Raw genomic sequence first — 17,080 nt, forward strand, 5'->3', positions numbered from 1 at the left:
AAATATTATTGTTCTTAAAAAAAAATGAGATTTAGGACTATGATGTCCTTAATCCTTAGTACCTTTAATCAAGATTTAAAGTCTCAAAATATCAGATTTAAAATTGATTAATAATACTATTGTATATAATTATTGTTGTTTAATTATTTTGCATGAAAACTTAATGTTGTATATCTACAGACATACAGTAAACATATATATGTAAAATGATTAATGAAATAAACACTCATTAAAATATAATGAATTATACATTAGTTAAAAGTTAAAATGTTATAATTATTTATTTATTTACCTACATACTTTCGGAAAAACACTTCATTAAAATGTACTACATTTTAACTTATGAGTAATAAACTAATATGTAATATTTTACTTTTATAATTTTTATAGCTTATTGTGATAATATATTATATAATATGTTAATATTAAATGTAAAAGTACATTATTATACAGTCAATAGCCTATAATAGGTATTTATCATGCATCATATTTGAAATAAAATACTATTATTGTTAATTAGGTAATTATTAATTATTATTATTATCATGATGACATCTTTTTTGGTTCTATTTGGTAAAAAAAATGAAAAACTAAAAATTGCTATTTACCACACAAACAATTTCTACTTTCTAGTGTAGTATGATATATTTATACGACCGATGTACGTGAAGTTATGATAATTATTATTTATAGTGTTTAATTTAAAAAAAATGTTAGCACCTATTTATCCGTTTTTTAGGGAATAAAAATGATTACCTAATCAAAATGTTTAGTGTTTAATCGTTTAATGCAAGTAAATATTCAGTGAAATTTAGGTGATACTTGTTTTTAACAAAAATAAATTAATATAAATTTCTTATTTACTCGTATATGTAACTAACGTTGTCATATTCTTTCATTTGGAATTTAGTCATAAGTTTATAAATAGGCACCGATTAAAGCTATAGTTACTACCAAAGTACAAACAATAAATAATTTTTACCTATTAAATTATAGTTATCGTATTTTGTAACGTTACATATTATATTAATCAGATTTTATTATAACAATAAGAATAATTAATGTTTAATCATCTACCTATATCTTTATTCCTTATAATATACTGTAATACTGTTTACACACATAAAATAATTTAAAAGAGTTAGAAAAATGCAATAACTACCTACGTTTGAAGTATTTATTTACATACAGTATTTATTTACGTACCTACCTATAGTACCAGTAGTAGGTACCTATATTGAATTTTAAAAAAAGTAAATAGAAATCCTGAAAAAAATACATTAATACATTTAACAATAATTTTCTATTTCAAAACCCAATACTTAAAAAAAATATATTCCAGAGTAAGTAATCGATTTATTATATTTTTGAGAATTTTGTGAACTGTGCAACTGTCAACTAGGTTAGTAGCCATATACATATATATTTTCTACTTCTGTTGACTGACAAACATAATTAACATTTTAAAAAGACATTTTATAATAAAAACTTATTTGAAATTGTTATTGTTATTGTTATTTGTTTTTATTAAAGGTATATGTGCACTGCGCAGTAAAACGTATATTTATAAATAGGTATATCCGTATATCGGTATATGGATATTGTATAAACTAATATATTAACTGACATAGGTAACCCTAATTCTTTCTTTTATATTCCTAATTGTATGATCTTTCTATTAAATCTATTATTCTATTGTATTTTTATAGTTATAGAGAAACTTGATAAATAAAATAAAAGCTATAAGATAATAATTAATAGGTAGGTAGGTAGTCTTTAACGCGAGCTACGCAGTACGCGCATTTACGCATTAACGATCTGTACATTATTAGTAGATACAATAAACCGAAAAAATATTAATATTTTTATTTAATAGCCATGTAGATTTCTGTGAAGATATCATTCATCGATGACACTTCAAAAATTTAATTTACATCTTTATTCTGTGTATTTGCCTATAATAAGCAAATGTACCTAATTAGAAATTTTATCAAACACGATGGTTAATAACACAGAATTCTGTAAATAATAAATTAAATTTTTTAGATCATATTAATAGTTCAAAATATATAGCCAGGTGATTCAACAATTATTATGTTCACGGCTCAAATCCATATTTTCCGGGGATTAGAAGCGATGATTTACTGTATTTATCTATCACACACGATTATAACATAGGATTATAGACGTGTTCTATTTCCAACGTACCGATTGATATAATGAAGCGATAAGAATTCTGAATACAGATTTGAATTCGTCATAAAGACTACTTGAGATCGCCTATCCCATATTTTTGATTTTATCCTCCTAAAATCCGAAAAACGTTACATTAAAAAAGAGTAATTAAAAAATAGACATATTTAAATTTTTGGAGTAGTAAAAATCAAAAAATCAAAAATGTAGGAAAGTCGATCTCAAGAAGACTTGATGACGAATTCAAATCTGTATACAGAATTCTTATCGCTTCATTATATCAATCGGTACGTTGGAAATAGAACACGTCTATAATCCCAAGTTGCGTGTGTGTTAGACAAAGACAGAAAATCATCGCTTCCAATCTCCTTAATGAATTTATTAAAAATATTTTATAAGTAGATATTATAATAATATGAATGTCTACTACTACTATCCTGTGGACCTGTGGTATACTCACTGGTGGTTCAAAATTATTATTTTAATTGGTCTTGAAATTATTGACAACTATTAATATAAAGCCATATTTAATGAAATGTTAATCATTACATTTCATAGCATAAAAAAACAAAAATATATATACAATACTATACATCTACAAAATATAAATAAATGATTTGTTAATTAAATACATATAGTTGTTGGGTTATCTTATAATAATTTCAGTACTTATTTAAGTTGATTTAAAAAATTCTAAAAATTATTTTATTTAAAGGAAAATTAGCCTTTTTCTCTGATAATAATTGTTAACAAATATTTTTTTTTTCAAAATTTTGATTTACCTTAATTAAAATTAAAATATAGTTGTTTGAGTAATTTATATTTGTGATTTGTGTTAACTAAGAACAATGGACAATATGGGTCTATTATTATTTTATTATGTTTTGAAAATTATAGTAATTATAATAGGTACCTAAATAATAATAATCTATCAACATTTTATAATCATTAGAAAAAAATGTCCGAGTATAGTATAATTAAGACTAGTTTGAAAAATTAATTTACTAGGTACAACTGTACAAGTATTTTATATTTTGGTGAAATCATTTGTATGGTTTATTAGTTTATTACCTACCTATTTTTACTTCTTAGTATTTATAGTTTAGGACGTCTGGTAATACCATAAAAACATTAAAAACTAATGGTTCAAAAAAATATTTTCTACATAACAATTAATGATTTTCATTTGAAAAATGAAGTTAAAAGACAAGATTTAAATGGTATACACAATGTAAATATTTGAAAATATTATTTTTAAGTAGGTAGGTACTAAAATTCATTATTAAAAGAATAAAATATGGGGGTGGACATGTTTGATGATTCATTCTGTTATTTTGTATAGGTAGCTACCGTGTTTGCGGTATGGTTAATATATTACAAACAATACTACCTATATTGTTCTATGTATGTAGACAGATTAATATTATTTTATAAAATATACATTATACATGGAAATATATTTTAGATTATCAAGTAGATAAAAGATCAAACCGATATAGTAAGTTTTGCTGAATGCTGAAATGGCATAAAAACTCATCACATAATGGCAAATACCCCAGTGCAATTTTTTTAAAATTATTTACACTGATTTTCTAGTATATTGCAGTGTATTAAAAAAAAAAAAAAGAACTTTTTATTAGTTTTAATCTTGTTACTTTGCTCTGGTAGTCTGGTCTGATCATTAACGATAAACTCATAAACAAATAGGCATGTAGGTATCATGTCCTGCAGTAATTATGTACTCTAATAATAAAAAATTATTATTTAACTTTGTTAAATAATTATTTGTATTTTATTATATTATAACATATAAAAGACTCATTTTTATTGTCAACATTTGACATTTATAAGGATGATGGGGAAAGGATATTATTGATATTAATATACCGTGCACCATGCATTTAGTGTAAGTACTCTGACATGTGTTACTTAGCTTGACCTAAAGTGCAAATGTCACATCATCATTTAAACAAATTGAATCCATTTTTAATTATTATGAAATGATAGAGCAACAAAATTGATTTCCAGTACAAAGAACTGTGCATCACAGAACACAGATAACCAAACCAGGATAAATTCTACTGATTATAATAAAAAATAATTTCAATAATTATTATTTTAATACTTAGTTTTGAACCCCCACTAATGAAAATAATTTTAAAATAATATATTTTATATCAGGAGAATAAATAATTTGTGTATAATGTATAATAATAAAATTATTAATACATTTTGATTTTGTAGTAAATAAATATCAATAATCACCTCGGCACCTCATATAATTTTAAACTGACCAAGAATGGAGACCTTCAACTGTGACTCTTTTCTTGATCCAGAATGGCTGGTGGGCCACAATTTTAATGTCATTGATTCTCAAACATTCCTGGTTCCAAATTTGGTAACATTCAACTCATTATCATATTTTTTTTTTATTGTAACCATTCAATTTTACACATAATACATTTACAGCTTAAATTTTAAATAATATATGTTTACATATAGCAAACACTTTGATATATTATTGTACACTGATACACTGTAGATATATGAAGTATTAAAACAATTAATAAGTTATATGTTCAAATATTCAGAATATGGGTACACCCAAATAAATATTATAGGTACATGATAAGAATGTTATGCATTGTTTTATTTTGTATATTCAAAATTTTAAAAACTTTTATTCAACACACTTTATAAAACGTATTAAACAAATCGTAATTTACCATTTAAATTTATTGAAGTACTAGTAATTCTATAGCAAAGAAAAATATTTATGGAGTCTTTTAGACAACGATAAAAAGTATTTAAAATTATTACATTATTACTTCCATAAAGTTATTAACCCATTAATTGAGGAGGTGGAGGTATCATATTATTCATCATTTGAGGTGGTCCAGGATTATACATAGGTGGAGGAGGGAACATATGAGACATCATATTTGAACCAGGTTGATGCATCATGTTATGTTGTGGTGGGGGCGGTAGAGATGGCGGAGGAGGTTTCATGGGAGGTGGTGGTTTCATTTGTTCAACTTTATATGCAAATTGTAAATAAAATTGTTTTGCTTGAGTATTCCAATGAGCCCAAAATTTCATTTCAGATTTATCTACTTCACGACTTGGAACTTTAAAGGAAATTGTTTCGTAAGGTTCTGCAGCAAACAACAAATACTGCCATTTCCTGTCAGGTGGCTCAATTCTTTGTTCATATGCTGACATGAAACGATGACGTGGACGTACATTATCAGTAATTTCTAAACAAATATAAGATAATAAAAGTTAAACACATCATATATTCTAATTAAAAACAAATATAGTGCATAAAAAAATTACAAACCAGGATAATCAATTTGAAAGAGTAAACTTTGTTGGCCTGTTTCTGGATCTTTTTGTTTTGTAACTCGATATCCAGGCCGTCCAATTTTAACAAACTTTTTAGTTTCTACTCGTGGTTTTTCAGGAGCTGGCTGTTGCGGAGCATCTTTAGCTTCTTTAGCTGCTCGACGTGCTAAATTTGCTTGATGTTTTTTACCTTGTGTATGGGCTAAATAACTACCCTCATTATTATGTAGAGTAAGACACAGTTTACATTCATAGGACCCTATAACATGTATACATAATAAAATATTAATTTTTCTATTTACATAAATGTAATTATAATAATTACCTAAATGATTTTTCATAAAATAAGGATCTTTTTGAAGATCAATAGTTTCCAAAGCCAGTTGCCTAAGACGTTCACGTCTATCCTTATTAGTCTCTGTCCATGATGCAACACCACCACCACCAGTTTTACCACCAGGCCGATTTTGGTAATCCATTTTTGTAGTTTAATTACAAAATCTCTGCATAATAATAACAAAATTTTAATAAGTACATAAATATATATTACATTATAAATAATGATATTTTGGTTAATAATTATGTTATTCTTATTTATTAATTTGTCGATTTATTGTAAATAGAATAATTAGGTAGGCACTATGATTTTTAATACCAAAAGTTAAAACTGTATAGGTATACCGGGTACATAATCAAGCAATAAACTAGGATTTTCTAAATTTCATAATTAGGTAATATTTAAATAGAACTTAGAAAAAAGCGCTGTTCACGCATTAGTCATGGTTACATTAATAAATTATAAAATTAATTTAATTTTTGATTATTTCTTTAAGCAAAATATAATCCATCCTAGAGGTACCCGAAGTATTTTTATTTATTTATATTGCTGTGGGAAGAGTTATTGTAACACCCTCTCCCTTAGCTACATACCTGTACTTGATACTATATTCTAATGTAGAAATATTGTTTTAAGATTATTTTACAATATTAATATAATTTTATTAAATATAAAATGGCTTAACTTCAAATGATAAATATGTATTAACAATATTTTATTATTCTAATATTTAACTTTTTTAAATTTTAAATTTTATTCTATTAATTATTTATACTATATGTTTGTAACAAATAAAGTATATATTTAAAATTTTACTAAAGTGCAGTTTATAATTTCTGCTTATGGCAAGTACTATGTAAGTAATATACATATTTGATACTCTAACCTTGAAATATTGATAATAATAATACTTGTCAAGTTGATCCTATTTAATTTGTAAAACAAGGTTTGAACCAAGTTGAACTATATAACAAGAATAGTAAACATAATACCATGTATCTAATATTTCATAAGTTTACTTTAAATATCACAGCAAAAATATGTTTACCTACCTAATATCAAAAATTTAAATTATGATACTTCACAATAGTTATTTAAAATGTGGAACAGAAAAAAAGTCTCAAGGGGGGGAAGTTTAATGATAATTAAGAAATAATAACGCAATTTTCATGTTTCCTTTATTAGATTTTAAAATTTCCATTAAAAAAAAATAAAATGTGTTTAATACTGTTTGACGTATGCTGTCTTCGTCTATAACACACTCATACCTATACTGACCTACTGCACTATACTATATTAATATAATAATATTATACTATACAAGAGATCACCATATTTACTTTATTGTATCATGCTTTAACCGCCTATAATCTATATATGTATAAATGTGTGTATAATCTACTACCAATCTCGTAGGTAAAAACAAAAAACCAAAATTATCGTTTTTATTAACTTTATCATAATTTTATCTACGGCTTTCCACAGCAACTTAATATATATTTGGTATAAACTATAAGTCTATAAATGTAAATATTATGTGAATAGTATATCTTATTATTTTATTTTTGGTTTTCTACACCAAACTAACATATTATACAAGGTGATTATAAAAGTTTATATCATAAAATATCATATAGAGTAGTTATATAAATTTAATTTAAAATATTCTAATTTGTACTCCCCCCCCCCCCCGAGACTTTTTCCTACCATCATTTAAATAAATTTGAAGCCAATGCCTAGGGTAGGGGTCTTCAACCCGCCCTATCATAATATGCGGCCCACGATCACATTTGAAATTTAGCATGTATATTTTCTATTTTGATAAATTCACTCAATAATTCCATAGTCTCAGATCCAACCAAATATAAACAAATTAGTTAGCAAAAAACAATGTCAGTTATCACACTAAAAATAAAATAAAAAATTTGTAATTAAAAAAAAATGTTTATCTATATATGTTTTAATAATAATAATAATTTGTAATTTAAAATGTAATCATAAAAATTTTAATAATAAAACTAAATTTTTGTATAAAATACATGTTTTTACTACAAATGCGCCCGCAAGATTATTAAAAAATAATACGTGGCCCACTGCATAAAAAGGTTGAAGACCCCTGGCTTAGGGTTAAAAAATAAATGTCTAAAAACAATAAATGTTTTAGTGTTATACATTACAATACACAATATAAAAGTTAAGCTGTTTCCAAGATTACTGAGTGGTTTAACAACCTATCTTAAAAGTGTTTTGGATATTACTATCTAAATTTAAAACAGTCTTATAAGATTCTTTGACAGACCCATTTATACATTGTCATGTTGAGAGAGTGATGGATATACAAAATGTGTTTAAATCCTATTTTTTAATTAGTAGGTGTGAGTGTATGATTGAGGTTTAATGGGTATTAACACATAAATGTATTAATATTAGACTTAAATGTCATATAATTAATTATTGTAACACAAAATACGTGGTCCATAACACAAAAATGCATTAAAGCATCTATAAGTCAAATGTGAAAGTCAATGTCTTACAACTCCTTAATTAAAGTTTTGACTGTATGTTGTATTGTTGTGGTCATTACTGCAATAAATGATATTACTTACCAGGGAAATTCACGAAACCAATGGTGCCGTTCTATGGTATTGTGATTATCATAAAATCCACATGAAAAATAGAACAAATTATTAAACTATGAGCTACTAGATCAAATTATATTAAACAAAAATAGAAATTTTTCTAAATTCTATACCTGGTAATTAATACATAGACACTTGATAGTTGTTCTGGTGAAGGATTCTTGACTTTAAAATTATGACGTTTTAGTTAAATAAATGGTAAAATATTTCAAGCTTGAAGCTTGAACGCTTGCCGTTTGGTAAACTACGACCGTATATGATATATGATAATAGGATAAAACAATATTTAATCAAGACATTGATACCACAACAACATCGCGTTTGAAATAAACACAAACAATTAGAAACCGTCAACCGAGCAATGATCCAGCCATGAAAAATAAACTGACTTATATATTATATAAAGTTTATTACTTCCTTATTGTGGATGAGTCTAAATATTAAATTAAATTAAAATATTCATAAAAAATAATAATAATAATAATGTTCAGTGGCAAAAAGTCGACCCTAATGTGATATTATTGTATTAAACGACATTTTTCGTCCAATTATATACGACACTGGTACGTAACCTAAACACGTTGTGACTACCGTTACCATATACCAATCGTACCGGAACGCCGTCCTTATTGATAATTATTATTTACTTACAAAAGTATATAATTGTGGATTATCATACTGATTTCTCGAATCTTTTTCCTATTTTCCTAAACCCATCTACGTCCCGCAGTCCGCATTAGTAGCTTAATACTTCTCGTTTATTTATCGTATAACGTTTAACGGTTAAGAGTGAATTCGTATCTGCCAACTATCTGTCATTCAAAGACATTTTTGTATTAGCTATTCCTACTTTATCCGTTCAATCAACCGCCGATAGGAAAACTTGCATTCTAGAAAAATGGAGGCCGAAGACAACATCCAAAAAATGTATAAATACTTTGGTATACTTGCCGATGCTAAGGAAAACATTGCCGAAGTAAGTTTAACGTAAATCATGTTTGTGTGTCTTCTATGTATCAAAGATCTTAAAGATAAATTATAATATGATGCCGAAAAAAATAGAGTATTATATTTTTATTTTCATTTAACACTTGACCCAGTTGAAATTAATATGAGTAATTTTTACAACTTAATATAAACATTTTTTTGGCCAATTTGAGCAATTGCTCAAAAGCTTGTTAGATAGAATACCAAACTGAAACATGGTTATGTTTGTAAATTAATTTAATAGGTATCTAAATAAAATTTTCTGTTTAAATTTTAACTTGTATTTAAAGTTTTGTATAATAGTTAACATTAATATTAATATAGTTAAACTAATTGCTCAAATTAAGGTTCTCTACTGCACTTAAGTTTGTACTTTATTCTATTCTATTTTTTTATTTCTATTCTTGTACAGTATAAATAGTATAATATAGTATGTCTAGTCAAGGGTTCTTAAGTTTTACTGTTTTCGTACTTCAAATTAAACACGTTTATATTTTAATTGTTGTATTCTTTTAATTCCATAATATAAGTTCTTTTTCGCTGAGTAGGTTGAGGGAGTTTCCCCGTATAGCATAAAATGCTGACAATGGAGCTAGTTCTAAAGACTCTTGTTGATAAATGAATCCCTTTGTTGTGGATAGGGTCTAATGTTTTTAATAGATTTTCTTTGGCTAGATAATATAAATTTGGGATCCGTACTGTATTTGTGATAAAATAAGAGATTTATAAATTATGTTGAGTGATTTTATGCTGGCACCCCATTTATGGTGGGAAGTGAATATATGATGTTCATTCGGATTTTGCATGTGCTTTTGAGTTTTAGATTTTGAACGGAATGATGAATGTATTGATTTGATTTTACAATGATGTGTGTTTTTTTTATTATTATTATTATTTTTTGTGTATCATCATGTTTTGGAGTAGTAATAGTGTTTTAACTTCAGCCCTTCTCTGAAAAAAAATAAATCTAGTTAGTACTTTGGGGGATCAAAAGTAAAAAATATCCAGTAGTTCTCTAAAGTGTCAGGAATAAGGAATAACCCTAAAAAAGTAATGGAAAAACGGGAATTTTTACGCATAATCAGTTTTTGACAAAATCAATTATTTTATTTTGCTGTAACTCAAAAACGAATCATTGTAAATACTTGAAATTTTCACCAAATGTTTATATTAGTGTTATCTATTTAAGATTATATTTTGACTTTTTTTAAGCTATTTATAAATAATTGAAATTTTTGATTTTTCTAAGTTTTTTTTTTATGAAATGCTGATAAAAAAAATTTGGCATAAAAATAAAAAATTGTTTGTCACAAGTTCAAATGTTTTCGAAATATGTCAAAATCGCAAAAGTTAGCAAGTAATTTTGATGTTAAATTCATAAAATTTTTGTGATTTATACCTAAGGTTAATAAACCCAATACAAGGTTCTCCATAACGTTTTCTTCAAATAACTCTAAAAAAAAAAACTCCATCGTCAATATAGAAAAAATTTTATGAGCGTAAAAAATTTTATTTTTTACAAAATCTCATAAAATAACTATATAATATCCTAAAGCGATTTACAATATATTTTTATTCTAAAAGTATAAGTCGTAAAAACTTTAAACTTTCACCAGTATTTGAGAAAAATAAATTATAATTTAAATTTAGTTAATAATAAATACAACCTAGACTGACAAATCATCTCCATTCAGAATCGTTTTTCATATACAATGATACCTGTCATTGCATTCAAATTTAGCACATTATAGTGACCTACTTTCCACCTCTACTATACAGCAGAGTGATACCCAATTGCCCGCTTTTTTTTTTTATGTGAGGGGTCCATTGAGTTTGTTGTTGAGTATCATTCCAAATATGCGGAAAATTTTTGAGGTATAGTTGTATGTTTGCTTTAGGACTAGTATGTAAGGTAATGACTTTTAATTGACTTTTACTAGCAGTGAATTCAAAACCAATTTTGTGTGACCGATCTTGGAGTAAATTTAGTGAATTTGTATATTGTATACTGGATAGACAAGGTATCGGCTCATCGAGTTTTAAAATTTCTAAAGTTTGATAACAGCTACAGCTACTGTATGATTTAATATTTTGATTCAATTATATTTTCTACTAATATATGTACTAAAATAAAATTATGACCAAACACTCATAACTGGCCCATATTTTGAGTTGCTCACCGAGATCTTCTTAAAAGCTTGCCTTCCCAATCTGGGTCGGGTATTAACTAAGATTCAATGAATTACCTTTATTCATATTGTTTTATATATTTCATATATAATTATAATATATTCTGTATATGTTTTCTGATAGGTGTTTTTTATTCACTTTAAAAAATTTAATGATCTGTAAATAGGTTGCAGTAAAAAAAAAAAAAATGGTATATGCTTTAATTAATTACCTATAATATTTTGAATATACTTACATACTTTGACTATCAAGAATAAATTATGTATAAATACTTTATAGAAAGAGCCCGAGTATTTGGAAATATTATCTGCAGTTAAAGGATCAACTAAAGAAAAAAGACTCGCATCTCAATTTATAACCAGATTCTTTAAACATTTTCCAAACCTTGCTGCTCAAGCATTAGAGGCTCAACTTGATCTTTGTGAAGATGAAGATATTTGTGTAAGTAAATAAGTGATTTATGTCTATTATATACTTAATAGTTAATACTATATAATGTTTAATCAATAAACAATATTTTATATCTATTTAATATGTAACATATTCTTAGATACGAAAACAAGCAATTAAAGATTTGCCAGTATTATGTAAAGAGTCTAAAGAATACCTGACGAAAATAGCAGATATATTAGCTCAATTGCTTCAGGCTGATGACCCACAAGAATTACTTACAGCTCAGAATTCTTTATTATCACTCTTTAAGATTGATGCTAAAGGTAAATTTTTTCAAACAATATGAACAATTTATAAATTACCTATGTGATTACTTATTTTTCTATTAAGGTGCCTTAACTGGAATATTCAGTCAAATGCAATCAAATGAAGAAGTGGTAAGAGAACGTTCTATGAAGTTTATATTGAACAAAGTAATGGCATTGGGTAAAGAAATAATTAAAAGAGATGTAGAAGATTTAATAATAGCAGAATGCAAAAAAGTTATGCAAAATATTACTTGTGAAGAATTTGAAACACTCATGACTATCTTATCATCGACTCATCTAATTAATACACCAGATGGTCAAAAAGAACTCGTTGAACTCTTAGCAAGCACAGCTGAACTTGATCAATTTTTTAATCCCAAAGATTTAGATCAAGTCAATCGATTCATAACTTGTCTAGATTTTGCTATTCCATTTTTTTCGGTAAATATTTGTTATAAAGTTCAAATTTTGATTAATTTAATGACTATAATTTTAATTTTATTTTAGGCTCATGTAGAATCCACAAAGTTTATTGTATATATATGTGAATTGTTGAATCGCTATACCCTTATAAAAGATAATGATAAACAATTTATCATTTTAAAGTCATTAGCAGAATCTGTACCATATTGTGGTAAACTAATGAACCCTGAAGCAGTAGTTGGACAAGTGTACCAAGCTCTATTAGTAAGTAGTTGAAATTATTTAAAGAGTTCATTAAGGTATTGTCAACAATAACATTGTCAAATTCGTTTATAGTTTAACCTAAAATATCTATTATCTATCATATTTAATTTTACATTTTATTAGAATTATGCATATATGTTTGAATCATTAGTTGATTAAAATATATCTCCTAAAGATTAGTTCAAATTAAACCTTTCTAACCCACTTGGTAACTCAGACCAATTTATTTTAGTTATTTATTACTCTAGCTGATCGCAATTATGCTGTAAACATACAATCCATAAATTGCCTGAGCAATAAAACCAACTTCAATTTTTTTTAAATTCTACTTTATGTTATTTTTATAGGTTATGATCTGTTACTTATTATTAAGATAAACCTCCTCGTTGTTGTATGTCATTAGCATATTTTGACTTCTCTTACATTAGCTTTGTCTTAGTTACTGATATATGATTTATATTGAGCTATTAACTTATTCTATTGCTTGGGGCCAGCATATTGTTTTAATAAATATAAGGATATGGCAGGATATGGATGTATTTTTTAAGGTCAGTTTTGAACTTATTTATGTAAAGAAGACTGGTATGAATATGTGTACATACTACATGGTATAGTTTAAACTTTGGCTCACTGAATCGAAGCAAAGTAAAAATGTATTTCTTCATAAGTCATAACTGACCTGCAACATTTTGCAAAGAAAACCAAAATCTGTTTTAAAAACTTTGGTTTTTAAATATTTTGTTCAATTAGTAATAATTGTATATATTTAGTTTTTAAAAATAATAGCTAATAATTTTTAATTACCCAATCCATAATTTTTTGAACAAAAATATCAACCCAAAATCTATTAATAGAAAAGGTATAAACATGTCTATATAGTTTCTATAAGGGGCATAAAAATTGTAAGTAATTATTAATTTTAACCTTGAGTATGTTATTTAAGTTTAAAATAAATATCCAATTGTAGGATTTAGTTACTGTTCCTGAGAATGATTCCAATAAGAAAGTTGAAGATATGGATTTACATCGCGTTGAAGCACTTTTGTATACTTTTCACAAACTTGGAAAACAATGTCCAGATTTTTTAAGCAAAGACCCTGAAAGACAGAAAGATTTTAAGAAAAAGTATAATAATCAAAAAAATAAATCTTGTTGTTATTTGTTTTAAATTACATTTTCTTATTGTTTTTAGGTTATTGTACGTTGGAACGTGTACCCAAACCTTTGTGAAAATTGTTAGGCAAGACTTAAAAGAAAAGGGGGAAGAAGATGTAAAAAATGATCCAATTGTTGAAAAAAAACTAGAAGGATTAAGATTAGCATGTAACATAAATACTTTAATTAAAGAGTTATTTAACATACCTCCTAGATTTAAAGCAACTGTCAACCTATCTTGGATTGGTGGAGCAACTAAGTCCAAACTTGTAAGTAACACTTAATTTAAATTATGAAAGTGATAAAATGAATTATTTTTATTGTAGGCACAAATCATTCAGGAGGGTAAAAAGCATGAACCTATTATAGTGGATGGAAAATCTAAACGGATTGATGGCAGTAATAATAGCCAACAAATATATCAGCCTCCAAAGGATAAATTTAGTGCCAAATTCTCTAACAATACAACTAGTAACTATACCACTTGCACAACTTACTATTAACTGTAGTAAATCTTTGTAAAATTTCCATTTTAGATAATAATCGTCGTGGTGGTGGTACTGGTTGGAACACTAAAAGATCATTCGACACCAGCAATGGCAATCGCCGTTCATGGCGACCATACTAATGTAAATTAGAATTCAATTCAATTTTTTCACTGACGTGTTCTTAGTACTAATCATATAATATGTACATTGCTGATTTAATTGTTAAATGTTAATAGTTTTCATTTATTTTTGAGCAATAATGCTAATTATAGTATGATTTAGTATTATTGAATTATGTACATATTAATTTTTTTCTGACCAATTATTTTGTAAATTCACTAAGCATAGCCATCTTGTAATATGCTAGTTTAATATTCAAATATAGTTATTTGACAAATAATAAAATTAATTCTTAAGTAATTTGAAAGTATATTTTTTATCATAATCAGTATAACACTTTTCTTAAAAAATTGTATTTTTCAATATAAAAAAATCAACAAAAAATTGAGACTATAAAAGAATTTTTAAATTAATTTATATAATAATATATACATAATAACTTTTTATAAATGGCAGTAGTTATTTTCTTTTTACATTACTTTTTTTTATATATAATATGTCATATATAGTATGAAAAGGTATCAAAGAGCTACTAAAAAGATATTCACAAACAAAATAAATGAATCAAATACTACAATTTCAATTAACAATGTAAAAATACCAAATTTAGTCCTAATTATTAACCAAAATTTTCTATTTAGGGTTTAGTTACTGTAGGTATTGAAAATGAAGATAAGCCAATTGACACTGGTATATCGTCTTCAACTGAAATTAGAATGATTGACATATACAAACATTACAAAATGATTCAGTACAAAATAACTTATTAATACCAAAATTAAAAACTAAAATAGACTATTTAAATTTAAGTGAAAAAATTGTTGAGAATAGACCAAAAATGTTAACATATTATACTGGGTTAGAGAGCATTAACTGTTTAACTTAGTACTAGAGCAGATTAAACCAGGATTAACTTCCAGCAATCAAAGATTATCAGAATTCCAAAAGTTATTATTGTGCTTAATGAAACAGATTAAATTTACCATTTGTGAATTTGAGTTACAGATTTAATATTACTTGTTCAGCTGTTTCTAATATATTTAGTAAAGTAATATTTCTTTTAGAACATATGTTCAAAAAATTAATTTACTAACCTGATAGAAAATGTTTGCGTACCTTAATGCCTAAATTCTGTTGAAGTAATAATTGATTGTTTTGAGATTGCAATTGTAAAACTATCAAATTTAAAGGCCAGAGCTCAAACGTGGTCATCTTATAAAAATAAAAACACAGTAAATACTTGATTGCAATTACTCCACAAGGTATTATTTCATATATATCTGAAGGTTGGGGGGGTAGAGTCAGTGATAAGCATATAACAGAAAATTGCAACTTCTTAGAAAATTAATTGCCTGGGAATATAGTGTTAGCTGATCGAAGGTTTACAATAAATGAAAGTGTTAGATTTCATTATGTTACATTAAAAACTCCTGCATTCACTAAAGGACAATCTCAATTACACCCTTGTATTATTGAGGAAACAAGACAAATAGTGTCAGTTTGAATTCATGTAGAACGAGTTATTATATGTTTAATTTGTTCAAAATACACAATACTTAATGGCGCTGTTCAAATAAGTACCCTTAAACACCAAAGTGACAAATCATGTCTCCTTGATTCGATTGTAACTGTATGTTGCTCTTTAATAAATTTATGTAGTTCAGTTGTACCTTTAGATTAAATATATTACATTTATATAATTTGTTTAAGCTTTCTTAATTATAAATATGAAATGTTTATTTATTTCTTTTACTAAAATAAAAAAATTAAATTATTAAATTGTTACATAATGGACCAGGGGTCGCCAACCAGTCGATCGCGATCGACTGGTCGATCTTTCTAGGACTATAGGTCGATCGTTAAAAAATTAATTTTACCATTATCGGTCGATCGCGTAATAAATAATCGGTTAATGTTGACTGCTATATTGTATTCTAGGAATTTACCATAATGCCTCGGCTACAATAAATAGTCAGAATTATTGTCAGTTTCAGTTTTTAACTCGACTGTCAATTTATTAGTCGTCACGTGCAAGTGTGCACCTTTTTTCAGACCTTTTTTTTTTTTACTCATAAAACAAATCTCTTCCTAAAGACCTAAATTCTCCTAGATGTCGATCACCTGTGACTAAAAATTTCAAATGTAGCTCACTTGTTTGAAAAGGTTGGCGACCCCTGTAATGGACAATAGTTACAACTTTAAAATATTATTTACAGATTGAACATTTCCAATTTTTGT

At 26.1% G+C, this 17,080-nt stretch overlaps 2 protein-coding genes and 1 pseudogene across 3 annotated transcripts; 2 read left to right on the forward strand and 1 right to left on the reverse strand.

The window, feature by feature from the left end:
- Positions 1-4,822: 4,822 nt before the first annotated feature.
- On the reverse strand, positions 4,823-8,789 carry LOC132922632 (splicing factor 3A subunit 2). Of its 2 annotated transcripts, none has more exons than XM_060986249.1 (5): positions 8,628-8,789; positions 8,482-8,512; positions 5,864-6,041; positions 5,534-5,797; positions 4,823-5,450 (listed from the first exon to the last, which is right to left on the reverse strand). In XM_060986249.1, exons 3-5 carry the CDS (start codon positions 6,015-6,017, stop codon positions 5,035-5,037), a joined length of 834 nt encoding a protein of 277 aa, XP_060842232.1. In that variant the 5' UTR covers positions 6,018-6,041; positions 8,482-8,512; positions 8,628-8,789; the 3' UTR covers positions 4,823-5,034. The 2 variants fall into 2 exon arrangements, with proteins under 2 accessions (XP_060842232.1, XP_060842240.1); XM_060986257.1 differs by having other exon boundaries at positions 8,482-8,538; positions 8,628-8,776.
- A 369-nt stretch (positions 8,790-9,158) lies between these two features.
- On the forward strand, positions 9,159-15,142 carry LOC132922625 (apoptosis inhibitor 5). The gene is made up of 9 exons (XM_060986236.1): positions 9,159-9,490; positions 11,971-12,132; positions 12,242-12,407; positions 12,475-12,833; positions 12,900-13,079; positions 14,047-14,204; positions 14,272-14,503; positions 14,561-14,705; positions 14,771-15,142. The coding sequence occupies exons 1-9, from the start codon at positions 9,413-9,415 to the stop codon at positions 14,860-14,862; spliced, it is 1,572 nt and encodes a 523-aa protein (XP_060842219.1). The 5' UTR covers positions 9,159-9,412; the 3' UTR covers positions 14,863-15,142.
- A 143-nt stretch (positions 15,143-15,285) lies between these two features.
- LOC132922643 (uncharacterized) lies at positions 15,286-16,632 on the forward strand (annotated as a pseudogene).
- Positions 16,633-17,080: the final 448 nt, after the last annotated feature.

This window comes from Rhopalosiphum padi, chromosome 1, assembly GCF_020882245.1.
Source record: "Rhopalosiphum padi isolate XX-2018 chromosome 1, ASM2088224v1, whole genome shotgun sequence".
Taxonomy (NCBI): domain Eukaryota; kingdom Metazoa; phylum Arthropoda; class Insecta; order Hemiptera; family Aphididae; genus Rhopalosiphum; species Rhopalosiphum padi.

What these genes read in the sequence shown, in the direction of transcription:
- LOC132922632 (XM_060986249.1), bottom strand. Translation starts at nt 6,017, where the DNA reads ATGGATTACCAAAATCGGCCTGGTGGTAAAACTGGTGGTGGTGGTGTT. An exon ending in TTTTATGAAAAATCATTTAG is followed by an intron (nt 5,798 to 5,863) that starts GTAATTATTATA and finishes TACATGTTATAG; the next exon opens with GGTCCTATGAATGTAAACTG. An exon ending in CTTTCAAATTGATTATCCTG is followed by an intron (nt 5,451 to 5,533) that starts GTTTGTAATTTT and finishes ATATTTGTTTAG; the next exon opens with AAATTACTGATAATGTACGT.
- LOC132922625 (XM_060986236.1), top strand. Translation starts at nt 9,413, where the DNA reads ATGGAGGCCGAAGACAACATCCAAAAAATGTATAAATACTTTGGTATA. An exon ending in CTTTAAGATTGATGCTAAAG is followed by an intron (nt 12,408 to 12,474) that starts GTAAATTTTTTC and finishes TTTTCTATTAAG; the next exon opens with GTGCCTTAACTGGAATATTC. An exon ending in TTGCTATTCCATTTTTTTCG is followed by an intron (nt 12,834 to 12,899) that starts GTAAATATTTGT and finishes ATTTTATTTTAG; the next exon opens with GCTCATGTAGAATCCACAAA.